At 47.7% G+C, this 16,699-nt stretch overlaps 2 protein-coding genes across 3 annotated transcripts in view; one reads left to right on the top strand and one right to left on the bottom strand.

The window, feature by feature from the left end:
- LOC135906998 (sodium-coupled monocarboxylate transporter 1-like) overlaps nt 1-13,177 on the top strand; it is a 68,969-nt gene extending 55,792 nt beyond the window's left edge. For both annotated transcript variants that reach the window (XM_065438650.2, XM_065438651.2), the window contains exons 12-16: nt 700-786; nt 1,538-1,728; nt 4,683-4,783; nt 6,168-6,280; nt 11,983-13,177. In XM_065438650.2, the coding sequence (XP_065294722.1) occupies nt 700-786; nt 1,538-1,728; nt 4,683-4,783; nt 6,168-6,280; nt 11,983-12,711 (1,221 nt within the window). In that variant the 3' untranslated portion in view covers nt 12,712-13,177. The remainder of the gene's footprint in view (nt 1-699; nt 787-1,537; nt 1,729-4,682; nt 4,784-6,167; nt 6,281-11,982) is intronic.
- LOC135907000 (uncharacterized) overlaps nt 2,282-16,699 on the bottom strand; it is a 155,757-nt gene continuing 141,339 nt past the window's right edge. The window contains exon 5 of the transcript XR_010565866.2: nt 2,282-2,396. The gene's annotated coding sequence lies outside the window, so the exon portion shown is untranslated. The remainder of the gene's footprint in view (nt 2,397-16,699) is intronic.

Below are 16,699 nucleotides of genomic sequence, written 5' to 3'. Positions count from 1 at the left end.
AGCACGGGGTCGCGGATTCGATTCGCGGTGACCACGTTTTGATGGGGACGTAATGCAAGCACGCTCGTGTACTTTGGCGTAGGTGCATAACGTTAAAGAACACCAGGTGAGCAAAATTAATGTGGAGCCCAATACTACGGCGTCCCTCATAGTCCCAATGTTGCCTTGGAATTTAAAACCCCCTCGACTCAATAAACCATAGAGTGTTACACCTATTTATTCGCTGGTAATCGCAGCTGAATGTGACCAATGATCATGGTCTACAGAGTGACGGACAGACAGTACGGCTGCACTGGTACCAGAAATGAACGGGCGTCTTAACGTTCCAGGGTTGAAGAAAAGGTGGAGTACGCCTCAGTGCCGCATGTTGTCACAACCTGAAAAGGCTGCATCCAGCTGGATGCCATCGATTGCTCTAGTCCATGTTCTTGCTCCACATTTGCCTGCACTAAAACTAACAGTATCGCCGCCGCATCGAGCAGAGCGAGACCACGCTCTGCTTGCAGCTTGACAGTAAGAGAGCGCAGATCTGCTTCGAGTACGGTAGGCGGGCACGAGCGCGTCAATAGTTGCAACCCGTCTGCGCATGTGCAGTGATGCCAAAGTTTCCGGGCCGTGAACCTCTCTCGGCCGGCTGTGTTCATTTCGATTCTTTGTAAAGAACACACGGAATATAAACCAATGAACTCTGCATTTCAGGCTGCACTCTCCATCTTCGGAATTGTCGGTGGACCGCTTCTGGGTGTCTTTACGCTAGGGATCTTCTTCCCCTGCGCCAACAGCATTGTGAGTATATATTGTCTATCGTCCTGCTGTCACAGAGGCCCTTCAAAAAGAATAACCAACAATAAACAACATGCACGCTCTTCTGAAGGAACTAAACAGTGTCTGGTTTTGTGCTGTGCCAGCCGCGGTAGCTTAATGGCTATGGCGTTGCACTGCTCAGCTCGAGGTCGCGGATTCGATCCTGGCCGTGGTGGCCGCATTTCGATGGGGCGAAATGCAAAAACGCTGGTGCAATTAGATTTGGGTGCTCGTTAAAGAACTCCAGATGGTCAAAATTCATTCGGTGTACCCCCGTACGGCATGCCTCACAATTATTTATGGTAGTTTTGGCACGTAATACCCCAAAATGTAATTTATTTTTCTGGGAGGAACGCGAAAATAAGCTGGGGGCAGAATGGAAAACTAAACATTCTGAACGAGCTTCTTCGGTCTGTTCACCTTGTTCACTGCCGTACTTCGCCTCTCCTTTTGTACTTACATCGCCTACTGTTTTACGTATCGGCTGTTCATCGAGAGCCTTATCTGGCTTAACATGAGCTAGCAAGTCATATATCTAAGTGTGCCAACCAGCACGAGACGCTAGCTACAAGAATATATATTTCACATTAATACACGTCACAATCCACTCTTACATCACTCCCAGCAAAATTAGAATATACTGATGTCTAGAGATGCTTGTTACACGCGCAGCAAACCGTAACTAACAAACTGCAAGCAAGCAGCTCTGATGCGGCCTTTCTGGTACGTACAGGGCGCCGGTGTAGGCACCATCACCTCCCTGGCGGCTTGTTTCTGGATCGGCTTCGGCGCGTTCGCCACGAAGCCAGCGGTGCGCAAGGCCCCGGTCTCGGTGCTCGGATGCATCGGCGATTACCTGAACGCCACGGGACAGGACGTTAACAACATCACCTACCCCAGGCCTGTCGACATTGCTGACGCCAAGTGAGCCTCTTCCGCGGCACTCCACTATATCACATTGTCTACGTTGTCTCCTCAAGCTGAATGAACGCAAGAGTATGGGAGTAAAATAATGTTGCTGACAATTCTTTCTAGTTTCTGCTTTCTTGCACAAATATTTTCAACTGTATATTCAGTTTCCAAACCTCCTCCCTCCATTCGATAGTTCTACGCCTCCAGTTATGGTTCCTTTTCTTCGATGTTCACCACATTAGACTAACTGAACGTCCGTCGTGTTGCGTTACAGAAGACATGACCGGCCAAACTGGGACTAAATAAGCTCTCATTTCTTGTCAACACATGCTGCTATAAAGGGTCTGTCATACGAGATGTATCAAGTTAAAAGAGCGTGGCACGTAGCACGCATGAGGCGTGCGAATCGCCTGTGGCAGAAAACACAATTCTTATCCTTGAGCATGGATCACTGGCTGAAACGGACATTACTTGATCAAGAAGTCGAAATCCTACTAACACAATTTCACTAAATAACTTTCCAACTACATTATGGTACGTAGTATTGCAACTTACGATTTGTAGCCGGTAATTTCCAAAGGCGTGTAATCTTGGAACGAATTCTGAGGATTGCAGAGCTTTCGAGAGATGTGTTCCGAAATTGTAGGACTAAATTCATCGATGTCCGCCATTATATTGCCCTGCAGTGCGTAAAAAGTCATTTTGATAAAAAGAAAGTAAGTAGTACAGCAGTACATGTTAGCACAGGTTTGACGGTGCTTGTCTCAAAACTGGTGCTAGTTTCAAAATTGATTTCATGTGCATGTGCCTTGAGAACTCATTGGCTTCAATTCTTAGGTTACAACATGCGCTCTAAAGTAAACAGTTATGACGTCGATTAGTGAAATACTGTTAAGCTCAAATGTGCACTTCATATTATTGTGCAAGTAACGCCCGTTCCTTTGACAAATCCGGCTCATAGATTAAAAACATGCGATCTGCCAAATTCAGTTTTTAAAAACGATATTAACGCTAATAAAAAAACACTTGTTTATTTCTTTAAACAGTGCACGATGCTGCGAGATACGAGGCCTTGACCTCATAGTGACCCTAGCTGTGCCCCCTTAGCAGACAAACTTGAAGCGCATAGTCAGTGCATTGCTCATCAGCAACACGTGACCACTTCAAGCACGGTGGTAATATCGGTAGGTAACGCATTATAATTCATGCTAGTCCATGCAGAACATCCAGCTTACGTGAGTACATAAACGACGGGTCGCGCGCATTTAATTTTTCGGACGATCGCAAGCCACTTCATCTGGGGAATGCTGTTCATTAACGCTCCGCGCTTAGTAGCTCGTTGCAAGAATAGTCGAAGGCACTGTGGTTTAGTCGTGCGCCCTACTCTTTCCCTGCGATCTGTTTTGCAAGTACCTCGTCCCTTGTTAAATGTAATCAATTAAAATTCAAGGTAAACGAAGCATCGAGCGGCTACCACAGCATGCCTCGTGATTAGGGAGCGCGCTCTGTGACCTTTCATATAAGTGGCGATGTAGAACTGTCTGGTACCCTACAATTAGGAAAAATAATAGCCCAACGAAGTAATAAGATACAGGAAAATTGCAAGATCGAATTAATGCCAAAGAAACATTTCCGACAACTTATTACATATTAGATTCAGCAAACGTGCTTTTCTATGAGCAAGTTTTTTTACTGGCCCACCCTGCTGCGGCTCGTATTGAGACGTGGCCTTGGCGCTCTTATACCACACTTGGCCCGTGTACCAATTTATTTATTTATTTATTTATTTATTTATTTATTTATTTATTTATTTATATACAATACCTTACAGGAGCCCAGTAGCAATTGAGTAAGGGGGATGAACAAGGATATCATAAAAAACGCAAAATGTACAGGTCAAAAAAGGTAAAGGGAAAGCATTGCACATGGCTGGTACTAAAAAGCAGCAACAAACATAAGAGCGCTCTTATACCACACTTGGCCCGTGTACCAATTTATTTATTTATTTATTTATTTATTTATTTATTTATTTATTTATTTATTTATATACAATACCTTACAGGAGCCCAGTAGCAATTGAGTAAGTGGGATGAACAAGGATATCATAAAAAACGCGAAATGTACAGGTCAAAAAAGGTAAAAGGAAAGCATTGCACAGGGCTGGTACTAAAAAGCAACAACAAACATAAGAGCAAAGTACACAAAATAATTGAAATATATAAATACAGCACAAATGTCTGACACATCACTAAAGAAAAGAAGAATTTAGAAAATAAAGCAGGGGTTTACAAAAACACAATAACCAAAAAACGCGATATTTTATACAACAGAAGGTGTAACGTCACGATGTCACTTGAAAGTATTCGCGCAGCTGATCATGTAATGATTGATGGTTGCATATGGGTGCAATATTATCGGGAAGATCATTCCAACGAACGATGGCACGTGGAAGGGCTGATGAATTGAAGGATTGTGTTCTTGCGTGTATGCGCTTCATGCTGTACTGATTATTTAAACGGCTCAAAATGTGTGACGGCGCTTCTAGAGGTAACGCAGATTGCCTGGTGCAGTAGCAATATTTAGGAAATAAGCATAAAAGAGCGATTGAACGACGAATATGTAATGGCTCAAGAGAGATGTCAAGTTTGATCTGTCTTACTCTCGAACGGGGACTGTAATTACGTGTAATAAAGCGAGCGGCTCTATTTCGTACGGATTCTAGCAAGTTTATTAAGTAGTTTTGATACAGGGACCATATAGATGCTGCACATTCTAGCTGTGGCCACTAGAATCATCATCATCATCATTATCGTACGGAGACGGCAGCATATGTGAACATAATAAAAGTATAACAGCCAACTGAACGCTTATGGAAGGCTGCGGCAACTGTATTTCGTAAAGATCGTTGCAGATGCGTCTAAAACACTGCAGACAACTATATTTGTTCGTGTGCCTGTTTGTTTCAGCAAGGACATCCTCTTCGTCTACCGGATATCGTACGTCTGGTACAGCATGATCGGGTGCGTCTTAGTCGTCGTCATTGGACTCGTCGTGAGCCTGTTGACAGGTGCGTGCTACGAAAGGAGAAATAATGCCGCTCTTCAGTTTTCACCCCACAAACACGGACTGCCTTCTAACCCTGTTTTAAGTGGTCTAACAAACGCAAATGCAGTCGAAGGTTTTTACAACGAAGTGCTTGGGACCTCCGAAATCATTCGCTACACAGGTCGCTACACTGTAACGGTCGCGCTCCACAGAGCTCACGATATAACGGCTCAGAATTATTTCGTCATTGCGCAGGTCATTTCGTAGTACAGGCGTCCGTTGTAGAAGCACGTGACTGCATTCTGCTCGATAGCATGGAATGAGTTTAGGAGAAGTTTTCATGCATTAAACATCTTTTCTTTTTAATTTCATTTCATTGTTTCACATAACGGTTACAGGCTTCGACAAATAGGGAGTGCAAAAGGAGGTTGCGTTGTCAATTACTATTGGGACCTCCTGTTAAGGTTAAATGGGGAAACGAAATATATAACAGCAAAATAAAATCGAAGTTAAGCACAAGTATACACAAAAAAAGTTGGCAGTCCCTTTAGCATACGCCAAAGAGTATGTTAAAGGGTTAACAGCGCACACAGACGGTGCGAGAGTGAAGAACAACAGGACAAGTGGGGCGCTAAAGAGAGGATGAAGGAGGCGAAAGCCTGCGCGCTCACGAGTCAGTCATTAAATTACTAATGTGTTGTGACTTCCTATTGTTTTCTCCCACCAACGCTCGTGGCTTCGAGTGCCTTAATTAACTCGACCTTAATTCACTGTGTCTCATTGAACTTCGCCCTAATTAACGTCAAAGGTCGTAAGTTTGACTCCCACAAATGTCGCGGGTTCGAGTGCCTTAAATAACTCTATCTTAATTAAGGTCTAGTTAATTAGGGCACTTGAAACCACGAGCTTTGTTGGTGGCACCATGGTACCACGTGGCATGGTGGCACCTTAATTAACCTCACCTTCACGTCAAAGGTCGTGTGTTCTGCACCGAACAAAAGGTTGGGGTCTAAAAAAACTCGGTCTTTATTAAATTTGCCGTAATTGCGCCAAAGGTCGAGGCTTCGACCCCCAACTTTCGTGCCACTGAATTTTGGTGCCATTGAATGTTCTAGACCGTCAAATTTCCGACCCGTAAGTCATCTAAGGCGTTCCCCTTATTAAAAAAGAACATAGTACAATAAAATGTCAAATACAAATATGCAAGTACCTATGGATGTAAATCAAGCATATACAACACACACACATAAGAAATGTAGGTGTGCGTGGTGATCATATGGTTCGCGATGTCTTTCTCAATCAGTGAATATCTATTACATAACAGCCATTAGCTTATCGCACTCTATCTTTATTTGCCTTATATAACGCACCAAGGAACAACTTAGTGTGGTATTACCTGCTTTCAGGATGCAAGAAACCAAGCGAGGTGAACCCGCGGACGATCCACCCAATCTACAACTTCCTCTGCGGTGTGATGCTGCCGGCCTCCCTTCACGACAAATTCATGGTGAAGAGCGTGGTGAGTTCAAAGATGAAACTAGAGAGAGATAACTATGCAGTGCTCTCGCGATACCGTTACAATGTGACAGCTGGGCAAGAAGACTACTGCCTAAAACGAAAGGAGTGTAAAAACAACGGAGTCACCACGGAAGTTCTCCAGAAATGCGTCACGAAAATTACCCTTAGGACAAGCAATTCACCGCTGCGTCCTATATATTTTGTGTAGCAGGACGTTCACCTTCCACTTTTCCGTACAGCTCATCATTCACACATTACCTGTGACGGAAACGGAAAGCAAGTTCTCTCGTGTTCTTTTATTTGTGATGCACCAAGCTGAAGCATGTTTTTTTTTTTTTCGTAGCCGAAATATCGCGTTTCAGCTTTCTGCACAGCAGCACGTCGTTTACAAAAAGTGTAGCAATACGTGCAGCGAAAACAATCTGCCGAGAAACAGATAGAAACGTTTCGTATTCTTTATTACAGCTAAGCTGTTAACGTCTAGTTGGTCGGGATTTTTCATGTCCGCGTGCGAGGCTCTCGCTCACACAAAACTATGGGCCGATCCCGGAGACAGTGCAAAAAAAGCGGGCAGGGCACAGTGCTGCTTCTCCAAGACGTATGACATGACGTCATCAGATTACGTCAAGAGGCGATATAGTCACGTGACGATGCCGTTATTCTCGTATATTCGAATTACAATCCGATGTTATCTCGTCTGCAGCTTATGGTTAAGTCTTACTTTAAGAATTCTCTGAGGCAATTTACTTTGAAAAAAATTGAATTACATAAATGAGCCACTTGCGCTTGGCGGATGGCCTAGCGAAATGAGCACGTAAGCTGCACTTCCGCACACGTGCGTTCGCGCGTGCCGTACGCCGCTTGTGGGGCTTGTCTAACATCGTCTTTGGTGTAACCCCTTTGGTTCAACGTTCACCGGAAGCTTGCCAAACAAGCGTTTTTGCATTTAACCCCCCCCACCCGAAGTGAGTCGTCGCGGCCGGACATCTATTCCGCAACCCTGTGCCTAGAAGGTCAACGCACAACGTCAGAGCCGTGGCTAGCCTTATACTTCGCATTTCACAGATGTCGAAGCGGTATTGTTCAGAAACACGCGGGTTTTAATTTGGTTTTTTTGTTTGAAGCCAAGGTAGTACAGTGTTGCACTCGCAGAGCATGTGGCTTCATCTTCCCATCGCGCTTTTTTTTTTCTCCAATGGACGGCTGCCTTCCCAGGATCTCGACGCCTCAATAAAACAAAGGAAACACTTATACCACCACTGTAGCATGTGTTGGTCTTCGCGTAGCCAGACGGCCGGCCACTCATGATAGTGCTCACGTGGAGCATATTATCAAAGCATGCACTACATTTGATCGGGGAGCCTTCGGTCCCCCCAATCGAGTTCCTCAGGACACTCTTAATAAAGTTCTTGTCACTGTCACTGCACTACATTTTTTTTCATAAAGAAATACTTGATAGACGAGGTCATTATCTAATCTCCTTCAAAAAACCGCAAGCCGTTTTTATACAAACCGTCGTCGAACTCACTTCTTGTTTCTTGGCTGAGGTAGCATTAGCGAACTTGCCATCCTCAGCGTGCTCACTAACGCGAAACACCGACAAACTGCACCGGTTTTCACGACGTGCTATAGTATCCCCAGAATAGTGTCAGTATAAAACAATGCTGGCTACGCTTCCAGCTGAAATGCTTTCACATACTGCATGCCACAATCGGGTTTGTTTCAGCTGCGAATTCCTGAAAGGAAGCAAAATGCTGGCTTACGCTGGCGAGAACTTGCGCTAGAAGGAATAGCTGCTAGTATATAGATAAGTCCATACTGTCAACCGAATAAGCTCTGGATGACAACAACCCAGGCATAGAAAGAAGAAGGTTTCTACTTACGGCCAATTCCCGATTTTGAAGAAATTTTACTCCATGAGTCGCCATTTTATGTAGCTTATAACGCAGAATTGTCTTCAAAGCACAGAAGAGAATCAAATTTAGCGACACTTGCTGAACGTAAGGAAGCAGTAATCCGACTCAGCAAGACGTGCACCTCTTAGAAGGCGCATAAACTGCTTTGCAGTCTCGTTAGTTATTGGCAACCGAAATTTTATGCTCTTTGCCACGGACACGCCAATTAAATATTTATGCAGAACCCAGCAATCACTATCTGTAATTTCGCGTCAACGGCCACAGTAGAAATCATGCCGTTGCCGATCGTCGTCAACATGGTCGCTGTCTTGCTGCAGTCGTCACACACACGTACGCTCGTGTCACAGACTACTCATATTTAAGAAAGTTCCAAGTCCCACGAGAAGACGCAGGCAAAGGGCAGAGAAAACAGGCCGGACGCGCTGTGGTTGGTTAATGGCTGTGGTGTTGGGCTGGTAAGCACGAGGTGGCGGGATCGAATCCCGGCCACGGCGGCCGCATTTCAATGGGGGCGAAATGCGAAAACACACATGTACTTAGATTTAGGTGCACGTTAAAAAAACCCCAGGTGGTTCAAATTTCTGGAGTACCCCACTACGGCGTGCCTCATAGTCAGAAAGTGGTTTTGGAACGTAAAACCACATAATTTAATTTAAAACATATCGGACAAGCGCTGGCCCTTTGTCTGCATCTTCTTCCGCTGCTTGGAACTTTATTTATAAACATAAATGCATACCAATTCACACAAGTTCCGGTACTTCCGAACACAACTACTCATTATACAAAAACACTGGTCGACATGGTGACGGTTTGCGGAGCCCCAAACAATTCTGTTCATCAGCTGGCTGCAAAATGATTCGCATATCATCGATTGCCACAGTGCGTGGGATCTGCACAACTTTATCTTATTACTCTTTCCTATACCGGCCCTCCCAAATTAACCGCTCAGCGAGGAACACCAAGCGGCTACATTGTTGCCAGTCGGTGGTGATTGTATAATGTTGTATATCGGTTGCAAAGTAATTGGGTACTGCAGTAAATCGTTTTGGCGTGCAGCATTGCTGGTCTGCGACTTACATTAACGCCATTCAACGTGCTCTCGCCGCGTTTTCGTCTCTCTTGCACCACACTTGTATTCCAAGATGGCATACCGACAACACCGCATCGCAGCCCTAGCCCTTACCAATACCGCCTCTGCAGCAGCGGGCAGTAATACTATATAGCGCGCGTGCAGTGAGAGTCTTTCTTGAGCGCTGATCGTTGCTCTCAATCTTAATTTCTGTTGCAGCTTCTGGGCGTACTGTTGTCGTCTCGGCCTTGCCGCTTCCACCCGATACTAGGCTGCATGAGCTCAGCATATTGCGTTCCGCACAGCGCAGTCCAAGTTACGGCCTAGAATGTAGGTGATAAGGCATATGCTTCAAGGCATACACGTTGAAGCTTTGTGGCCAATCTGATATGCATTTTGTTATTCACATATGGACAGGCCGATGGGCTAGGTTATGGTCTTCTCTACAGTATAACGTTGGCCAGAACGCGCAACATGATTTAAGAGTGCCGTGTCCCTGTCTTTTCCGTTTTCTTGCGTGTTGTGGTTGCTCTGCTAATGTGTATGCAACGAAACCAATGATATCTTCCGAGCATACTACTCCCACCAGTGGCTAGCCAGAAATTTATTTCGGGGGGATGGGGGGAGGGGCTATTTCTTCCCCGACAACTATCACTCCTCCCCCTCATTCACCTCTCTCTCTCTCTCTCTCTCTCTCACACACACACACACACACACACACACACACATACATACACGTGTGTGTGTGTGTATAGGTTGCACACCACGCAAACTCCTAGCACGCCCAACAACGAGGATGCATCTTTTTGCGCTGCCAAAACAACACTTTGCTTAACTTCTAAAAAAAGTTTTCCATTGCTCAGGTGTGCAGCCACTTCGCATCAAATTATAGTCCTCCTTATGCTATATTTAAAAAGTATCTACTAAAAAAGCTTAAGTTTTCTTTACGAATTGATGCATTTATAAAATGGATGTCGGTGACCTAACTGGTACACGACTAGGAAAAACGAACAGCGCTAAAAACATTACAAAACAAAAACAAGACAGCGCACTGTCGTGTGTCTTGTTATTTACAGCCCAGACTTGTACCCAGTTAACATTGGAGATCACCGCTGTTTTCCAGCCAGATCTAGTGAGTGATGCGGCGACGGCTACGTACTGAAGAGGGCGGGCACTATATTGCAAGTCGCCAATCACTCAATTGCGCTCCCGGCGTTGTAGTCATGCTAGGTGACATCCCAGATTTAAAAATACAGGAACGAAGCTTTGCGCTAGAACTTAGATGGAACCGTGTGATGCAAGTTTCACCCACTTTCGGTGACCTGCTGTGCGACTTGTTTGAAGAGATGTTTGGAAGTAACTTAGATCATTTTATTGAGTCATCACACGACGCATATTGTTGTTTGATCACACTCAGGTATTGATGAGGCAGACAGTCCGAAGCTGGGCTGCTTCCTGTTTAGAAGCCTTTGTGAAAATTACAGCATCCGCAGTTTGCAGTAAAATAAGGGCCACGTGTTACGACGGGTAGGGGACCCTCAGCTGGGTGACTGGCCACGGCCGCCTGGTGTTGAGCGATAGCGCGTAGTGACGAGACGCTCTCCCTATGTCCATAATTGTCGGCCAATTTCGCTCTTCACGCGTTTTATGCGCACCCCCCTCCCGCCCCCCGTATCTGTCACCCCACTCCGCTTCTCAAAATTCTTTTCCGTTGTTCACTGTCACACTTTTGAACATTCACCGGGTTGATGAACGGCGCGGCGGCCGCTAACATTCCTACATTTCTGTTTCTGTAGATTTCGACACCATTCACCTACCTGCCCTCCCATCTTTTTGTTGTGGCGGTTTCTTAGCTTCCCTTGCTCAGCACCTCCGTCCTTGATATATTTTGCCATGCGCAAATCAGCTTTCTGTGAGTCGTTCTTTCTTGTCCTGTTTATTGCCCTGTTTTTATTCTTAACAGCGTGTACAAACTAGCCTAACAGCAAGCTCTTCTCCAGTTTATTAACATAAGGACCGTCAGACACAAGGGAAAGAAGAAAAAAGGAGTAGGGGCGGAGGCGCTTATTATGGGTATCCTAGACAAGCAAGTCACATTATTTTCGGAATGATTTTCTTCTGCGCACAGTGGTCGACGATTCGGTCAAGTGCCAGAAATGAGAAGCTCTTCAACGTCACGAACGTTTGGTGGGGCACAACAATGCCCCTAAGTTTTATGCACGCACTCGTCCTATCTTTATCTGTGTGTGGAATTTTTAGTGTTTATCCCCCGTCAGCAGTTGTTAACACGATCCAGATTGACGTAGAGGCGCGCCATGAGTAGGACTGCAATGTTCTGTGCACAGGAAAAGGAATCGCCCCCATAACAACTCCCCCCCCCCCCCCCCCCCCGTTCGGACCGCCACTAGCCTTCGCCTTGCTTTCACTTTCAAGTTTGCTCTTTCATCCATGTCGCTGTTTTGGAACCCACCTCCTGAAACTTCCTGTTCTGTAGGAAAGGGGGGGGGGGGGCGGTTCGTCAGAAAATTTTGGGGCAGATGGGGGTTCGACCTCCCTCACCCCCTCCCCCCCACCCCCGGCTACCCCAATGACTGCCACTGACGTTAGTTGGGGAATCTCGCTAGACGCCTTGAGAGAGCAAATGGTGCAAAGAGACTGACTTTCATATTTACAGTACCGACTTTTTTATCTTTTTCTTTATACCTTTTCGCTCTTCAGGACGAGTACGAGGTCGAGCACATGATCGAGCTGGGAAGATCGAAGAAGGCCCGTTCCGACATTTCTTCCGACGGAAACGACAACGTTGGCTTCACCTGCTGTGGCGAGAAACCCACCATCAACGGCCTCGTGGCACCTGCCGATTCCTCCAAGGCGACAGTGAATGGCACAGCTACCAACGGCAGCATCATCCATCGACGCTCTGCACCAGGTGGCGGAGGCGTCGTCTCTTCCAGCCCGGAAATGATCGCCTTTCGCCCAATCACGAATGGGCACTCGCAGGTGCCATCGGCAAAAACAGAAGCCACAAACACTTATTCGAGCGATACTTCTGCGATGTCTTCTGCGAGATCGGCGCCTCCTGATCCTCCCCTCCATCAGCAGACAACACATCATACCACTAAGACTGCAGCCGGCAGTTGCACCGAGGACGCCGGAAAGCTGATAAACATCGACTCAGGGGGACTTTCTGGCGCGCGGTCGCCGAGTCGGGATTCGTGCACAAAAGGCGATTCCGACGACCCTGATATGAACCCGATGACCATGAATAGGGACGCCGCGTCAGTCGAGTCGCATTTGTCCCAGAACGTTCACAGGTCGCGGCGTTGGGGCTCCTCTAGAAAGGAAAAGCGTCATCGGGCGAAGCATTCCTCGTCGCCCGACACCACACGCAGACCTGCGTCACCCAAATCTGAGGCGGCGGTCAACAAAGCAGCCACATCACTATGAAACATTACCTATCAATATCTCCGAACTGCGATATATGCGCTGGACGCACTGATATAGTATGGTATAGTATACATGTTAAACCTGATACGCACGATCACATGTATGGCAGCTGCACTAGGCCACATCGGGCATCTTTCTCGTTCTTCATATTTTACGGCTTGAACTGCGTCACAGACGAGTTGCGAACAGACTGCGATCCTTTGGCAGCTGCTTATTTTCTGTGCCTGACGTGGACGTACGATGGTAACTCTGATGTTGATTACAGCAGGGTGAGTGCGCACACGGCTGCCTCATCCGAGAATCTAGACGTGACGCTGAGGACTATTGGCGTTTACAGCCGGCGAGCCCCGCGCGTTGCCAGGCTCCATTTAAAACAAAGCGTTCGCTTACTCTAGCTTTGTGCATTTCTCAATGTCTCATCATTTTACAATAAAAAAGCCAAAAACAACGTTATATGACGACGAAACCTTGTGCGACCGTACAAAGCAGTGAGCAGTGTTTCAGTGGTACGAAAGTACTGAAGAAAGTCTAAAAACCGTTTGACGCGCGTTGTACTAGAAACGACGTTCAACAAAAAAAATTCCTCCTATTGTCCTCGGCAACGAGCACGATTTCCTCGCAGATTATTGAGCCGTGTATGAAATGACTCGGGCAAGAAGCTGGTCAGTGTTAAAAAGTGATTCTACGCTACTCTTTGTAAATAGAACGTGATGTATAATTATGCCATAGCAACAAAACAAGTGTCTGTTGAACCTTCTTGCTATGCACACAAGTGAATAAAATGTCACGTGGAAAAAATCTCGTTCCGAAGCAAATATACGTGAGCTGTTCTGAACGTCTCTCTCTATTACATCTGCACGCTATTTTGAATTGCATTTGACGATCACTTTGACGCCGATCTGTCAGAAATGTATTTAAAGCAGTTTCTTTAAACTTTAACCTTTAAAAAGTTATTTTCAACTATGTCACGATACGCCCGGTTCGTGAACGAGGGAGGGCTCGAGGCACCCTCCATTAGACGGACGCTCCGCAGCGTGGTGGTGACGAACGATGACTGACCATCTCGAAGCAGAAGATGGAGCGGCTGTAGAAGTTCATGAGCCCGTACCCGGAATGGTGTGTACAATCTTCGTGAGCCTGCCTTTAGTGGCCGACTTGCTGCTGCTGGGGTCGATTAGGACACGAAGGAGCTTCCAAGTCTTTAACACACCTAGCTTCCCCTGAATACCATCGCAGAGCGTATTCCAGTTCTGTCTGGCCAAGGATATCACGTGGGATTCTGCCTTTTTGTTTATCTCGTCTATTTTTTTCTTGAGTTTGCGGTTAAGCCGTTGTCTTCGCCATCTCTGTCAATAAGTGTCTTGCTTCCCATAAATGTAGAAGGTGCGGATCGACCGCTGGGCAATCATCTGCCATGCAGACCTCTTTCGTAAAGGATTTCAAAGTTTGCACCTCACGATTAACCCATTCTTCTAGGTCTGTAATAGGGTTTGCAGTAGATGCCTGGGCCTGTCTCCATCTGTTCCAGTTCGTAATTCTTGTGATACCTATTTTGCGTTTGCACGCGTTTGCATTGCTGATTAAGCATCCACCCAGCCAAGCCTCAGTCATCTGGTTTCCCGGTGACCTGGAACTACCAGGAGGAAACGAAGCAGCTCACAGGCCTGCCCGAGCTCTTCTATACCGGGCGTTTCCTCCTGATGACCTTGAAGGGTGCTGCGACCTAACTGCTTTAGCAGTGTATGCTGACAATCTGGCACCATACAGAACAGCCAGGAAGGAGTGTCCAACACCACACAAATCCCTCAATCAGTTAGAAGAGAACACGCTTAGGAGACTACAAACCAATACATACCCAACGCCAGCTAAGTTACACCAGTGGTACCCTACACTATACTCCCCGCAATGCCCACACAGTGGAGAGGTAGCTAACCTGAACCACGTAGTGTGGGCATGCCAATTTAATCCCATAGTTGACACTATTCCAAGTTCCTCAGAAGAGCAGCGGGAGGCTATTCTGCTCAGCGATGATCCTGACCGTCAGCACTGGCTGGTGTGGCCAGCGCAGCAGCAGTATCCTGTGGACTATCGGACTGGGCAGCCCACCCACGAGTTCTAAGAATATTCTGCAAATAAAGATGTTTTCAATCAATCAATCAATCATGAGGCCGAGGTAGCTCTAAAGCTCCTTCTTGTTCTGGGGCGTAGGCGCCTTGAGCACAGCATCAACTTTGGTTGGAGCCGGAACTAGGCAAGTCTGGGAAATGACATGTCCCAAGTACTCAACTCTGAAGACCAGGAAAACGCAATTTTCCAGCTTGAGCTTGAGACCGGCGTCCTGCAGCCGTGCCAAGACGTTCTGCAGGTTCTGCAGGTAGTCCTTATCGTCGCTGCCAATGACCAGGATGTCATCCAAGTACACCGCCACGGGCCTCATGCCCCTGAAGAGGTTCTCCATCGCCCTCTGAAATATGGCTGGGGCTGAGGCCACGCCAAACGGTAAGCGTGTGTACTGGAAGAGCCCCAAAGTTGTCGATATTGTGACATACTTCCGGGAGGCATCCTCGAGCACCAGCTGCTGGTAAGCATCTCTTAGGTCGAGCTTGGTAAACTTCCGTCCACCACACCACGCTGACCAGAGATCTTCGATCCGGGGCAGGCGGTACTTCTCGACGGTAGCGACGGGTTGATGGTAACCTTGAAATTTCCGCAGATCCTGACACTGCCGTCTCGCTTGAGGTCTCGCTTGAGGTACGATGGGAGCGGCCCATTTAGACGTCTTGACGGGCACCAGGATGCCCTCTCGCAGTAACCTTTGCATTTCCTGGGTGACCCCGTCCTTCAGGGCGAACGGTAGTGGGCGAGGCTTGAAAAATAAACGTGGCCGAGCTCCCTCAGCTACACAGATGCCAGCCGTCATGCCGGCGAATGTGCCCACCCCTGGCTGGAACAGAGAGTTGAACTTGGTCAGGAGGCTGGGGACGTCTTTCGCCGCATGCAGGCTGGCTTCCTGGTACTCTAGCAGACGAACTCCCACTGCATGAATCCAGTTTCGGCCCAGCAGCGTCGGCGACGACCCCTTCGTTAAGTAAAGGGGAAGGTTTGCCTCCCTGTCGCCAAAGCGAACGCTGACCTGTGCCTGACCCTGGACCTGGGAGAGCTGCCCGGAGTAGCTGCGCAGCATCACGCCCGAAGCCTCGACGGACACGCCGGGGAAGGTACGCTTGAAGAGTTTCCCGGCCATTACTGACACGCTGGCCCCTGTGTCCAGCTCTATGGAAATGGGGTGCCGCAGATTTCGATGGTCAGCATATACGGCGGCACAGACCATGGTACAAGGCCTGTGTGCCACATGTCGAAAATCTTCGGGTCCTCGGCCACGACGTGCAGCCTGGCCGCGGAATAACTCGAGCCTGCTGCCGCACGCCCCCTCCGCGTACGCTTGCGACGGCTACCCTGGCCGCGGGCTTGAGTGGTACCTGGGCTTGAACCAGGTTGCTTTTGCTGTTTGCTGTTCGTCCTCCCCCTTCGGCATACACGTGCCAGGTGCCCAGTTTTCCTGCACGTGAAGCATTGTGCTTGAGAGAACTGGCACTGTGAGGGGGAGTGGGCCCCACCACAGCGACCGCAGGTACTGCCCTTTTTCGCCAACTTGTTGACTACCGCTTCCGCCGGCGGTGAGCCAGTCGCACGGGCAATCTCGCCGGCGTCCTTGGCGGCAGCTTCCATTCCCAGTGCTGCCTTCACGGCGTCGTCTAGCGAGGGGCCGGGAAGCTCCAGGAGTCGCGTCTGCATGGCGGGGTTGTTGATGCCGCAGACGAAACGGCCCTGGAGCAGCGAGTCCAGTTGGTCCCCGAAGTCGCAGACACTCGCTAGCCCTCGTAGCGCAGCAACGAACTGCCCGAGGGTCTCTCCTTTCCGGCGGTTCAGGTTGGTGAAGCGGAAACACTTCATTAGTGTGGACGGTGCTGGGTTGAAACGCGAGCGC

This window comes from Dermacentor albipictus, chromosome 1 (genome assembly GCF_038994185.2).
Source record: "Dermacentor albipictus isolate Rhodes 1998 colony chromosome 1, USDA_Dalb.pri_finalv2, whole genome shotgun sequence".
NCBI classification, from domain to species: Eukaryota; Metazoa; Arthropoda; class Arachnida; order Ixodida; family Ixodidae; genus Dermacentor; species Dermacentor albipictus.
The sequence above is the reverse complement of the archived record's forward strand: the minus strand, read 5'-3'. Positions and strand labels throughout refer to the sequence as shown.